This window comes from Acanthochromis polyacanthus, chromosome 3, assembly GCF_021347895.1.
Source record: "Acanthochromis polyacanthus isolate Apoly-LR-REF ecotype Palm Island chromosome 3, KAUST_Apoly_ChrSc, whole genome shotgun sequence".
NCBI classification, from domain to species: Eukaryota; Metazoa; Chordata; class Actinopteri; family Pomacentridae; genus Acanthochromis; species Acanthochromis polyacanthus.
This window is the reverse complement of record NC_067115.1, coordinates 29797678-29811203: the sequence shown is the minus strand read 5'-3', so window position 1 is coordinate 29811203 and position 13526 is coordinate 29797678. Positions and strand designations below refer to the sequence as shown.

Genomic DNA, 13526 nt, shown 5'->3' with positions numbered 1-13526 from the left:
TGGGCCGGGTTGGACCATCTGGAGGGCCGCTTTTGGCCCGCATGCCGCATGTTTGGCACCCCTGACATAGATGATTAACATATAAATAATGTGCTTTGTAATTCTAATAACAGATTTATTATCAGTTTAGTCTAATTTCAGATCAATGTAAAAATATTGTCTGATTCCAACTTTTTCTCTATTCTCCAGATCGTTGTAAACAAAATGTTTTGGATTTTAAATAGGAGAAGGGAAGCTGTGTTTAGTAGTATTTTCCTGCTGTGTTCTCACATTTTCTGGTCTAAGCGCACATAAACGACCACAAACAGCGTGGAAGAATGTTTTGTCCATGTTGCCCACCTTGATCCTGCTACAGTTTATCTCAGGATCGAGGCTACGTGTACACATACTGTGCAAACAAATAATAAAATACTTGGCTTTCTGTCAGATGCTAACCAGGAAGTCTGCAGAGCAATCAGGAGTCTATACAAGGAGCGTGTGAAAGTAGTGAAAGTGTAACTGTGCATGTTGTGAAGCATGCAGCTGAAACATGTAACCTGATCTCTGCACTCTCTTCTTACAGTACTTTAAAGCGAGTCACATTAATATTCACTGTTGGCTCATAAATGATGTTTGCTAATGTAAGGTTGAGCTGCATGGCGTGCCGGGCCACCGACTGACTGATGGAAGTAGAACTGTTGAGTTCACACACTCACTCTGGCGGCAGAATCTGAGACAAGCAGGCTGTTCTATTTCCCCACTTCTTGCCAACACTTTACGTAACAGTACATACGACACATGAAGCCTTGACACACATATGGTATATATATTATAACTGGCATGGTTGTGATTGACTGTCCAACTGTGTGTCACGCTGCTTGCAGAGGTTTGATGTTGGTGAGGATCTGTGTCTGTGAGCGTAAGCTGATTAGGTCAAGAGCCACTGGAGCTACTAATGGGCTCTGAGAGCCTTTGGAGAGCTGTTAATTATACAGCAATACAACACGCTACGCAAGACAGTGTGAACAGAATTAGTTCCTTTCTGAGAGCTTTCACCTCTCGCATTACCGATTTGTGTGAAACAGTTGGTTTGCATCAAGGATACATTTATGTTCGCAATACGGTTAGTTTCAGTCCACAACTTTCAGATTCTGCTTTTTAAAATAGATGTTACTGGCTTAAACGAGCCAGAAGGAAAACCAATCGTTGCTCGTCAGTATACATGTTAAAAGTAGCTCCCCACACACTGTCAACACATTGGTAAATTTACACTAGCTACATATCAGCACAGTATGCTTTTACCAGTCAGTATAGTCAGCATATTCACTCAAATATCTACGCTTCTGGTTGGACAACCTTCAGGCCAAACTCAGAGCCAGACTAGCATTTCTCTTCTCTTCTCTTCCTTCGCTCATGCTGTCAAAATCACCTTCATCTTGATGACGATACTCCCAATTCTGAATTACATCTTTTACAAAATGGCCCCAAGTACCGTGCTCAAAAAAACTGGACACTCTTTATCACTCAGACATCCGCTTTGCCACTAACGCACCCTTCCACACTCACCACTGTGATCTCTATAAACTGGTGTAATGGCCCTTCCTTCATACCCGGCAGCTTCACTGCCGGTTTCATTTTGTTTATAAGTCGATTCTGGGCAATACACCTCCCAACATGTCCTCTCTTCATCAAATCACCCATAATTCATACCGCACTAGGTCTAGTGAATACATCAAGCTCATCTTCCTCAGTACTTCTACTATTTTTGGCCGCAACTTCTTTCACTTTGTAGCAGCTAACGACTGGAACACCTTACAAAACACCCTCAAACCTGCAACTTTGACTCCACTCACCACCTTCAAGCCGAAACTCCAACAGATTGTGGTTGACTGTTGCTCCTGCTGATCACTTTGGACCTTACTTACACGCATACTTATGTATACTCACACACTTTTTTAAGCCTCGTGCACATTTTTTTCACTCACATGTACATGCTTCCATGCTTCTTACTTGTCTACTTTTGTTCAATGTTATGTTAATATGTTTGTGGTGTCTCTAGTTTACATGTGCATTTGTTCCTGCTGGCGCCTCTTGGCCAGGTCACGTTTGCAAATGAGAACTGGTTGTCAGACTTTTTACATGGTAAAATAAAGGACAAATAAATTAAGTAAAAAATATATATATTCTAATGTATATTCTATACACAAAAATGATCAAATAAGTTACGCTAAGTTTCAAAATTGTCAATTCAAAAAAGCATTCCTGGTCTGTCAGGGTGCTAATACAATATGTACAGCTAGTTCTATTTTATGCAAAATGGTCGTAAGTGTTAAAGTCTGTGCGTCTTTTCTGCAGTTCAAGGAATGTTTTGGTGAACGACCAGGAGAGAACCACATGGAGAGATTTCACAAAGGGTAAGCTCTTCAAAATCTTCTCCAGCGCCTCTTGCCTTAATGCTCGTTCTACATTGATAAGCTACTGGCTGCCACTCGCAGCTGTGTCCGTTATCTCAAGAGATCCGTTTCGCATGTTGTCGTGTTCATAACATTGGCTTTATCTGATAAAATAGCAGGCATGTGTGTGTGAATGCGTACGCTATGTAGGGTTTTCCCGAAGCTTGTGTAAACTGTGAGATAAACTGCACTGATTGTTCACAAGCTGGTGGTGACACTGCTTTGCTGAGGTGGTTTCTCTGTTGGATTTTCCAGGGTTGGCGTTTCAAGGAAAGATGGCCTTCTTCCAGCTTCACAGGTAGGTTCAGTTTCACATCTTCTTTCCTGCTAGTGCCACCATTTAGATACAGGAACGAAAGTAATTATAGACAACTATAGAAGTTGTTTGTGTTGCACCTTTCACAATAACAAAAACAAGTAGGATAGAATAAAGGCAGGGCAAGTTCTTACACTGCTATTCAGCAAAAAAATGTTTATGTATAAGACACGAATGCACAAAAATTGGATTCAAAAAGAATAACACAGTATAGAAAAGCCCTCAGAGAGCGCAGTACTCCTCCAACTCTGCTCAGTCATATGATTTCCCACGGATCTGCAGCGGTGGATTTGTAGTAGGATTGCAATCATGTGACGTTGTCATAGTTACAGTGATGCTGTGCTGCTATCTGGCAATGATACAGAAATCTTTCACAAATCCGTGGATCCAGACTATAAGCCGCATCACTGTCAAAATCTAATCACTTGGTCCTTGTGTCATTTCTGACCTTCTCTGAAATTTTCATCCAAATCCATTTGTCCGTTTTTGAGTAATGTTGCTAACAGACAGACAAACTAGTATAACTCTGCTGCATTCCTTGACGGAGTAATAAACTGATGAAGTAATGCTGTCAGAACAGTAAATAAAAAGCTCCTAACTGAACATGCTTTTTTGTGACATTAGCACAGATTCAGCTGAACAGAAACTCCTCTGCACTTCCACAGAAACACGCAGTTTCACTTTTGACAGAGGGAGATTTTAGTGTTCCTGTGAAAAGGGTTTTTTTTTCTTCTTACCATCATCTCCTCCACAAACACTCTTTAGTCTGTTGTTCATAAGATAATGAAAACACTTGCTCTGGATGTGAGCAGAAGGAAACAAGCCCACTCTTCCATCTGCTCATCTCCAGTTTTAATCTGGACCGGCGCCATCGCACAGAGTCATGCAGTACGAAACCAAGACGGTGAATTTTTGTCTGAGCGGCGCAGATGGATTTTAGTAGCAGCTCTGACTGCAGCTCTGCCATCAGCACCACACTGTGCTACTGAGCGGCCATCTGGAGCCGGCATGTCGCTGCTCTCCAAGTGTAGCGACCTCTCAGCTGGTCATTAATGCCTGGGTTACAACATGGACATCACACAGACATGATTGTTACCGTCAGGCCTGCTTTTTCTTCCTCTCTCAATTACAAGAATTAATATGGTCATCTCATCCCCTGCAGTTAAATTTCAAACTAACAACAGGGTATACTTGTTGTTAGTTTAACTAGAATCAACACATTTTTTGAGGTCTGGCAGAAATCGTACACAGCCATTGAAAAGTTTGGGGTCATCCAGACAATTTCATGTTTTCCATGAAAACTCACTTTTATTCATGTGCTAACATAATTACACAAGGGTTTTCTAATCATCAGTTAGCTTTTCAGCACCATTAGCTAACACAATGTAGCATTAGAACACAGGAGTGATGGTTGCTGGAAATGTTCCTCTGTACCCCTATGGAGATATTCCATTAAAGATCAGCCGTTTCCAGCTAGAATAGTCATTTAGCACATTAACAATGTCTAGACTGGATTTCTGATTCATTTAATGTTATCTTCACTGAACAAAACTGCTTTTCTCTCAAAAATGAGGACATTTCTAAGGGACCCAACACTTTTGATCACTAGTGTATTTACTGCTTAACCAGCCAATTGTTTGCAGAAAATGTGCCAGTTTACTGGTTTTCTGCTTGTTTTTGGAAGTCTCCTCTACAAGGGAGGCCTGGCCAAGAGGGCAGCAGCATAGTCACATTAAAAACAGTAAACAACAGATAAAATGAACAACATTAAAATCTGCTCACATGCAACACTTGCACATAGACAATGTAGGCTGTAGTGATTTCACCAGGACTTTAAACTCATTCAATGTAACAAGGGCTTGAAGTTGCAGTTTAGATTGTAATTTATTCCAAGCATTTGGTGCTGATAACTGAAATGCTTCCTTGCCCAGTTCAGATGGTACTTTGGGGGCGACAAATTGCAGAGTATCCATAGATCTGAGATTGTTGCTTCCATTTTTCCTTGTTAAAAGACAAGACAAATAGGAAGGAACAATACCCAGAATGGTTCTGTAAATAAACACCAATGACTGAGAGGTCGGGCATTTAAAGATGTCCAGTTAACTTTAGAATAGAGCACCCAATTATGAGTATGGGGACCACATCTCAGCTCCTCATGGTGCACACTGTCCAGCATGCTAAGACAGTTAGCAGAAGCCTTCATATACAACACACCTCCACAGTCAGTAACAGGCAAAAAGGTTGTTTCCACCAATTTCTGTTTCACACAAAAAGAAAACAAGACTTGTGTCTGTCGTAAAATCCCAGTGAGAGTTTCAGGGTTTTTTTTAACCATATACTGAACGTGCCCCTAAAGAAAAATTTTGCAGTTTCTAGTCTCAGTAAGTGTGTCTGTGTGAGATTTGAATGTACCATATGTACAGCGGCTATCAGACAGGAATCTTATAATAGGCTGCATTGTGTGTGTGTGCGGTTACATACTTGTCTGTTTGCCATTCAAGCAAATGTAAATTCCACCATTTACAAGGTTTGTTTGTACACTGTGTGTCTGTAAACCCCTAAACACAGTTTAATCATTGTCTAGTACATCACCTACAATACATCCTGCTCACACACACACACACGCATACACACACACACACACACACACACACACACACACACACACACACACACACACACACACACACACACACACACACACACAGTAGCTCTGTCTATCTCGTCCTCCTTTGCACCAGCTGGACCTCACATGATGATGTAATCGTGGCTCAAGTGAGCAAACATGGCGGCTGATGTTCCAGTGAATGATGTGCAATGTGAGTGTGTGTGTGTGTGTGTGTATGTGTGTTTGCATGTACATCAGAATTGCATGTGTACACAGCAGCACAACGGTGAGCTTTAGCAAACATCTGTACTCGAGTTAATCCACAGCGATTGTCCTCCACTGAGTCCTGAGAAAGGCTTGCAGCAGCGCCTCTTCTTGTGATTATTGACAACAAATCGATTAATCAGTCTGCCGAAACAAATGAGATAAGCTCATCATCAAGGTAAAGTGAGCAGTAAAGTATGAGTTTAATGAATCAGTTGCATGTTAAAGGATCAGAGGAAAATTTGTGGCTTTGTAGAGAAACTTCGAGGCCCGTTTTGAATCTGGACAGCAGATTATACAGATAATATTCTGCAATGAGGTGTTATCTCCTCTGAGACTGGCAACATTACATAACATTCACTAGGTAGACTCCTCTGTTTCAGAGTTAATGAGTGCATACTTTAATTGCATGATCACATCAGCTGTGCTCGTAACATTTAACAAGAAAGAACAGAAAGTAGAGTAGTTAACGAAGAACAAGCACAAAGTAGATGAACACTGACTGCTAATTACGACACCTTTTTCTGAATTCACTGACTTTAGTTACTTTTAAAGAGTTCTGTTTATCAATGAGACAATAATAAACAGTTGTTAGATATCTAGGAATCTGTACTGCAAACTTTCTATTCATTGTTCTTGATTATTTTCCATTAACATGTTATTTTATATCTACATTTTTATATTCATTTTCTAGTTTCAGGTAGTTTCCAGAGTGGGTGTGCTTGCTTTTAGTTTTTTTTTTTTAATTACTTAGTTTTAGTTTCACTCTGACTTTGACTTATTTTCATGGAAATAGGTGATGTATTTGTCAGGGGCAAGAGGTTCAGAGCAGGTATTACAATACAAACACTGTGAAGGCAGGTGACTCACAGTCATGTAGAGTCTACATGACTCAATGCACATCTGCTTCGTGATGCCTGTTATGGTCACAGGTTTGACCAAACTGACAGTGACTGAAGCTGAAGATGTTTCTGGTGTATATATATATATATATATATATATATATATATATATATTATTTTATTGACTTTTTCAGTTACAAGATACATCATAGTTCCTTTTTTATAAAATCTATTTTTATGTTTATTTCAGTATAAAGTGTTTCTTCACTCCTTGTTTCTTTTTCATGTAGTTTTTAGTTCACTATAATTACTCTGCCAAGGAACGCGGTGGAGTAATGTGACGATCGGTGTCTGTTTTGGAGTAATGTTGCTAACAGACAGACAAACCAATCCTATCGACAAGCCTATCGTCACATAACTCTGCCCCATTTCTTGGCGGAGTAAAAAAAAAGATAACACATTTTTTTTTAAACCTGTTTTCAGGTTTTGGGGTTCAGAAGGTTAAAATGGTACTTTTGAATTAATGCACTAGTGATGTGGCCTATTGCATAAATACATGTGAACAAAGGCATTCTGTTTAGGGTCTACATGACTCAATGCACCTCCTGATGCAAAGATAGAATATATTGTGGTTAGTACTCTTTTTTTCAAATGGCTTTCGTTTATTAAAGTTGGTCATCTGAGGAAATCTTTATGTTTATACAATATTATTCAGAAGTCTGGGGTCACTTAGAAATGTTTTTATTTTTGAACGAAAAGCATTTTTTTTCAATGAAGATAACATTAATTGAATCAAATATCCAGTATAGACATTGTTAATGTGGTAAATGACTATTCTAGCTGGAAACAGCTGATTTTTAATGGAATATCTCCATAGGGGTACAGAGGAACATTTCCAGCAACCATCACTCCTGTGTTCTAATGCTACATTGTGTTAGCTAACGGTGTTGAAAGGCTCATTGATGATTAGAAAACCCTTGTGCAGTTATGTTAGCACATGAATAAATGTCTGAGTTTTACATGAAATTGTGTGGATGACCCCAAACTTTTGAACGGTAGTATGTGTAATTTTGAATTTAAAAAAAAATAGACACCATAGTTTTTAAGCTTGTTTTCAGTCTTTGGGGTTCAGAGGGTTAAAATGGTACTTTTGATTTAATGCAGCAGTAATCTAGCCTGACCTGCGAACAAGGCCATTCTGGGACCTCCTGTTTTTGATTGCAAGAACACAACACTGTCGTGTTTTACGTGACTAAAAGATTACTGTACTTCTTCAACAGCTGCTCGTTCCTTTATAATTGGGTTGACGTTTGTGTACCTTTGCAAGAAGTGTTACCACAGTGTTGGTAAATTGTTCCTGACTGTGTCCAGACGCCGCTCCAGCTGGACATGTCACTCCTCTGGATGTTGTTTAAAGTACTGAGTAAGTCTGTGGATCTGTGATAAGGTGATCCTGGATGTTGCCTGAGTACAGTATGTACTTGTACGGGGATGGGGGGTGGGGATTCTTGAAAACGGCTAGCTGGTCACAGTGTGCACGTTCTCTGTGGGCAGCGGTACCACACACACACACACACACACACACACACACCGTAACCTCAGTGATTCACGGTCGTTTCCCATGAAACAGCTGAGGAGATTTGATAACTCCCTCTTTTTGGCCTTGTGCCCACCTGAAGTGAATTATGCTGTTCTGCCATAATCTCTCATTAAACCGCCCAACAACAACTTAGTATCATTAACAAAAAAAACCCAAAACAACACAAAACAAGGGCTTTTGTAACCGGATTGTAGTGCACCCCTTCCCGTAAGGCGTCTCTGGCATTTATGGGATCTAGTAGCCGTGTGCCTTGATCTGTTCTTCCTAAAAATAGCTTGGTCCCACGCCCATGCAGAGGAAATGGGACCCCATGGGCTGATCCATGGACACGCTCTGAATGCCCGGCCTGAGCCGAGTTTGTCTGTCCAGATTATCTACAACTGATGACACGGCTTTGATTCAGGAATTGGAGAAAGTTGAGAATATGGGGAGGGGACGGGTTAAAATGCTGAGCAAATAATAAATAAAGACGGTGCAGGAAGAGTGGTCTCTGTGCTCTGAGCTGAATGTTTGTCTGCACAGAGAGACAGATAGGGGGAGGAAAAAAATCACCCAGTCAGCCTACGTGTGCTGGCTCACAATCTGTCTGCTTTTTTTTTTTCTTTTTTGTCCTCACCTCTTGCCCCTCCCTCCCTCCCTCTCTAACTCCCCCCTCCCTCCTGCTCTGGCTTCCCTGAAACAAACAAGTCCAGAGCAGCATGTCAGGCAACAGAGGAAGCAAAGAGAACTACTGTAGAGGGGAGAATGAGGGGAGGGCTGAGGGATTCCTGTGGGTGAGAGAGGAGGCGGAGCAAGGCCACTCCTGCTCCCTTCACACTCGGCTCCAGACAGATGGGCGGATGTTTTGGACGGCGGGGGCGGCCAATGGCAGGCAGGGAGCAGCCCCCTTCACTGGGGCAGGGCCAGTCCCAGGGAGCGAGTGGCTCAACTTAAAGAGTGTGTCCACGGGGCTGATCGTTGTTGTTGAGCGCTCTTTTGCTTTTCTCTCATGGTCGTGCAGGCATTGAGGATGAAGATCCAGGAGTCGCCCGTCACTTGTGACACGGGGAGGGTCGGCGAGGTGAAAGGCTCGGACCCGGACTGCGAGAAGACCAGCTGCGAGGACGTCCCCCGGCTGGACCTGACAGCACTGACCCAGGACAACAACTGGGGAGGTGAGGCTTGGAGGCCGTCCTGCTGTTGCTGATCTGATCTCTTTTTCTGCTTGCTTCATTTGCTTTTTATCATATGTGGACTGAATCTAAAACACACACACACACACACACACACACACACACACACACACACACACACACACACACACACACACACACATACACACACGCCCTCCACCCAGATCTGCACATGGGTGTCTGGGTAGCAGCTGCACACCTTCTGCTGCCTCTCCTGCTCCTCCTCCTCCTCCTGATGCAACTCCTTCAGGCACTATTGCAGAATTTAGTTGTTAAAGATCCTGTTAAGTGTGCGAGCTGCTTATCTCTGGAGGAGACGTGCTGGTTTGGCAAGCGAAGGCAGCACTGCAGTCTTGTGTTCATGTCACATGTGATGTGAGTAAAGGAAGGTGATTCTCAGCTTAGGGTTCCATCTGTGGTTTTATTTAAAGAGTAAATTGTGGGTTTTTTGCCATGATGTGTCACTTACTTTGCAGTTCATGTGGCTGAACTGTGTCCAGGGTGCAAATGACAGCAGCTGTTGTTTTCAGCCCGAATCGATCATTAAAAGGGAGCTCGGATGATAACATTGTGCAGTGAGCTGGCTGCAGGAACTTTGCTTTTGGGCAGTTTATTGATCCTGGTTAAAATGTTTAGGCTTGTGCTCCATTTAAACGGTCACTTCTCATTTTCTAATAAGCTTCTCTTGGCTCCTTCACTGGATTTGTGATGGTGATGTCTGTCTTTTTGATGTCAACGGTGCACGAGATCGCATTTGAATGCGGCTAATGAAGCATGTCTGGGTTCTTTATTGATGCTGGCTCATCACGTGCCGTTACTGATAGGGAGTTTGCAGAAATAGCCAGTGCACTGCATTATTCATACGTCTCTTCCAGCTCCCTGTCGCTGTCAGACCCTCTTTTGAGTTTGTTATTGACGTGTTTGTTTGTGCGGCATTGCAGTACGTGCAAAAAAGGAAATAACCTACAATCGCGTAGCACCGAGACCCTGATTGTTTTGTTAGGATGTTGCAACACAGCGGAGGTGGGTGGAGGTTTCTGTATTGAGCAGTGAAAGCAGAGCGTTTTGGCTGAATTGTGCACTGGATTGATAACCAACAGGTTCATTTAAAACACCGTTAAAGTTCGTCTTCGCTCCCACCACAGTCACCACTGTTTCCTGTTTGATGTAAGAACAAGCTGTTCGATGCAATAAACCTGTCAGTTTCAACAGCCTCACGGTTGGAGCAGTCAGTCGCAGGCTATGGCGTGTTTTGTGGAGCTCTCTAGTGGCCAAACTTCCTACACACATACAAAAACACTCCAGCAGTCTGTGAGAGTTTCTGTTGTTGTGCAGCATTTACCAAGAGGTCACATCAAGAACTGAAATGTTAATTTTACCTGAGCTATTTGGGATGTCTTGGTGCGTCTCTGGTGGTGTGTGGTTTTAATTAATATGGAATTTGTGTTGAGGTGTGATGAAGTGGAAGAAAGTGGTTAAATCCAGCTCTGACAATGAGACATTTTACATTAGACCCTCTGCATCCTGCTACATTTCCTTGGCTCTCTGCCTCCTCTCAGACCTCCTGCTTGTACATTCTGTCCTGAATATCTAACCAAGCTCATAGCAGCAAGGACGCTGCATGATTGGCTGACAGGCCACTCAGACGACACTGTCTCCTCAAGGTGCCTTTAAAGCAACCAGTCAGGCCTGCCATAGCACGAACTGCAGGTCTGTGCTGTGCAAAGTTGAACTTTCTTTCTGTGTAGCTGGCACGATTATTCTTCAGCAACAAGCGCCAAAGAGGGATTTACGTTCTGTCCTGACAAGTCAAGCTGAATAATCATTTAATAAAACTACTGCATACTGTACAGAAGCCATATTACTGTACAAACGGGCACGAGGATGCATGAGACCTTTGTTCCAGTACACTTTGTGCAAATGCTTGTCATGGTGACCTGATATTTGCCGCTGCCCTGTCCTTGTCTGTCTCTCTGCCTGTTGGACAGACAGTAGCAGACAGTTCAACAGGAAGAGACACAGTTCTGAAGCTCATATGTCTCATGAGTTAATTAAAGTTTCAGTTGCATGTTGATTAGATTTCCCCATATTATTGGAACAAGAAGGACGCTGCTGTTCCTTTATTTCTGTTTCTGTTCCCTCATCATGTCTTTTCCTTTTTCTCTCCCTCTTCTTCTCTTGTCCCTCTAGATTCTACGTTCTTTAACTACCCTTTCCTTGATTTCAAAACCATTTTCCATTCAAGTTGTTGTGATGGTAAGTCTTGTGCTACATCACTGTCAGTGCTTTTTTTTTGGCAAATAGCATGTCAGAGTGAAGCAAAGAAAGGGAAGGCTGTCTGAATGACCTTTTCCACTGCATGGCAACATGCTTGAGTGATCTGGGACATTGTGGCTGAGCGTCGTGCACACAACAGCCTTAAGTGAAATGGCACACTGGCGTGTTTTTTGTTTCATTAGTCCAGTTAATCCCGAACCATCAGCAAGCAGTTGATTTAAAGGATTAATTTCAAATGCCATGGAGCCTTACTGGCCGGCCACACTGCACTAAGCTAGATAATAGGCCTCAAAGGAAGACGTTCGGCGTGATTTAGAGTTCAACCCGCCGCTATGAGTCAGCTCCAACACGCCAGAGAGCTGCTACTCGGTGAACGGCACGTACCTAGAGGTAGAGGAGGACCCCCGGGACTCTGGAGCTGGAATTTGAGCTAAATCGCTTCTCGTATGCCTCAACTCACCCCGGCTAAGAAAAATATGCAAGTGCAGTTTTAGACTGGGCGTGCATATTTTCACGGTCGCATACTGACACCTTGAATGTTTACACTGACGGTTGGTTTCCTTCAGAGCTTGTTTTCACTCCCTCCATCTATTCTCTCTGGGTAACGGCTCCTCACTATATTCCCCATACCTGTTGCTGTTTTCCATGAAATCTGTTATTTCTGTTGAGTTTCATCTTTCTGTAGTTTTCCCTCCTCGTTGGAACAGTGGATTCTCCCAACCTGATATGCCTCTGTCTAGTCTTTCTCTCATGCTGGAACAGATGCAGCGTTTGTCTCTCACCACGCAGAGTGGAAACTAAAACACAAACTCATCGCTGCACCTCTCAACGGGGGTCATGGCCTGACATTATCCCGCAGAGAGACAGGCTTTATTAATAGCCCAGGGATTGTCAGGGGTATCTGGATTGCTATTTTCACCAGACATAATTATTGCCAGAGTGGAGACTGTATCCAGGGGATGAGCAGAGGAAGGCAGGGCGGGCGTGTCTTACCCACAGTTTCAGAACAACATCTGCGACTGTCGATCCCCGAAGGAAGTTTTTTTTTCCCACAACAGTTTTAGAGCGAGCATCGTTGTCTCCAGTGACTCTTAGAGAGGAGCCAACATGATGTTCGTGGGGAGAGAAGTGTCCTCGTAGTGTCTGTAGGATGGAAACTGGTGCTCATCTGTGGACAAACTCAGGCTTTGTGACTTTCATTTTTCTTTCTCCTTGACTTTACAAAAAGTATATCCCAGCAGGAAAGCATACAGGGTTGCTAATCTATGCTAATGTTAGCTTTTTCTCAGCAGTAGAAGCTAGATATTTAGCTAGCTGTTACTGCTGACCAAGAGGACAAACTGACTGATGGAAAACATTAAAAGAATTAGTCTTTCCTTGAAAATTTGAGGTAAAGTGAGACATTTAATCAAGGCTAATGATGCTATGAAAATATGAAAAATAGGAGAGAGGACATAGCTTAGCTCTACCCATTCTTTTGGAAAACTGTTTGATGATGTTAATTCCAGTGTTTCATGTGATTCACTGTTTTCTTCTTCTTCTACTAGGTTAAGCTAACAGGGTAGCATGCATAAAAATATCATTTAAAATATTATGTTGATTAAAAAAGATTTCCCACAATTACAAGAAACGTCAATGAAAAAATAATACCAAAAAAATCTGATTTAAATTTCATTTTAACTGTTTTATTTGAGATTCAGTTTGGTCATCAGGGGGGTGAGACAAGAGAAAAATGGTATTTTGGGGGGACTCCAGACTTATTTGGCATTTTAAAAACATTTGCACACATTCTTTTCTCCTAGTTTTTAGATTTGGTCTCAGGACAAGTACATTTGACTTCACAAAACAAAACAAAACAAAAAAAGGTATATCCCAGCAGGAAAGCATATTGTCCATTTTGAATGTAGTTACAATACGGAAAAATACCTCCATTTCCAAAGCTAGTGTAAAATAGCTTGCAAAGGGAAATCCAAATTAGAGCTGCCACAACAAATAGAGATGACTGATAATAAATT

General features: G+C 42.2%; 1 protein-coding gene across 4 annotated transcripts in view; it reads left to right on the top strand.

The window, feature by feature from the left end:
* fam13a (family with sequence similarity 13 member A) overlaps positions 1–13526 on the top strand; it is an 87046-nt gene that overhangs the window by 61157 nt on the left and 12363 nt on the right. For 2 of the 4 annotated variants that reach the window (XM_051946187.1, XM_051946189.1), the window contains exons 13-16: positions 2335–2393; positions 2688–2730; positions 9063–9216; positions 11425–11490. In XM_051946187.1, coding sequence (XP_051802147.1) covers positions 2335–2393; positions 2688–2730; positions 9063–9216; positions 11425–11490 — 322 coding nt within the window. The remainder of the gene's footprint in view (positions 1–2334; positions 2394–2687; positions 2731–9062; positions 9217–11424; positions 11491–13526) is intronic. The other 2 variants (XM_051946188.1, XM_051946190.1) reach the window with 1 other exon arrangement.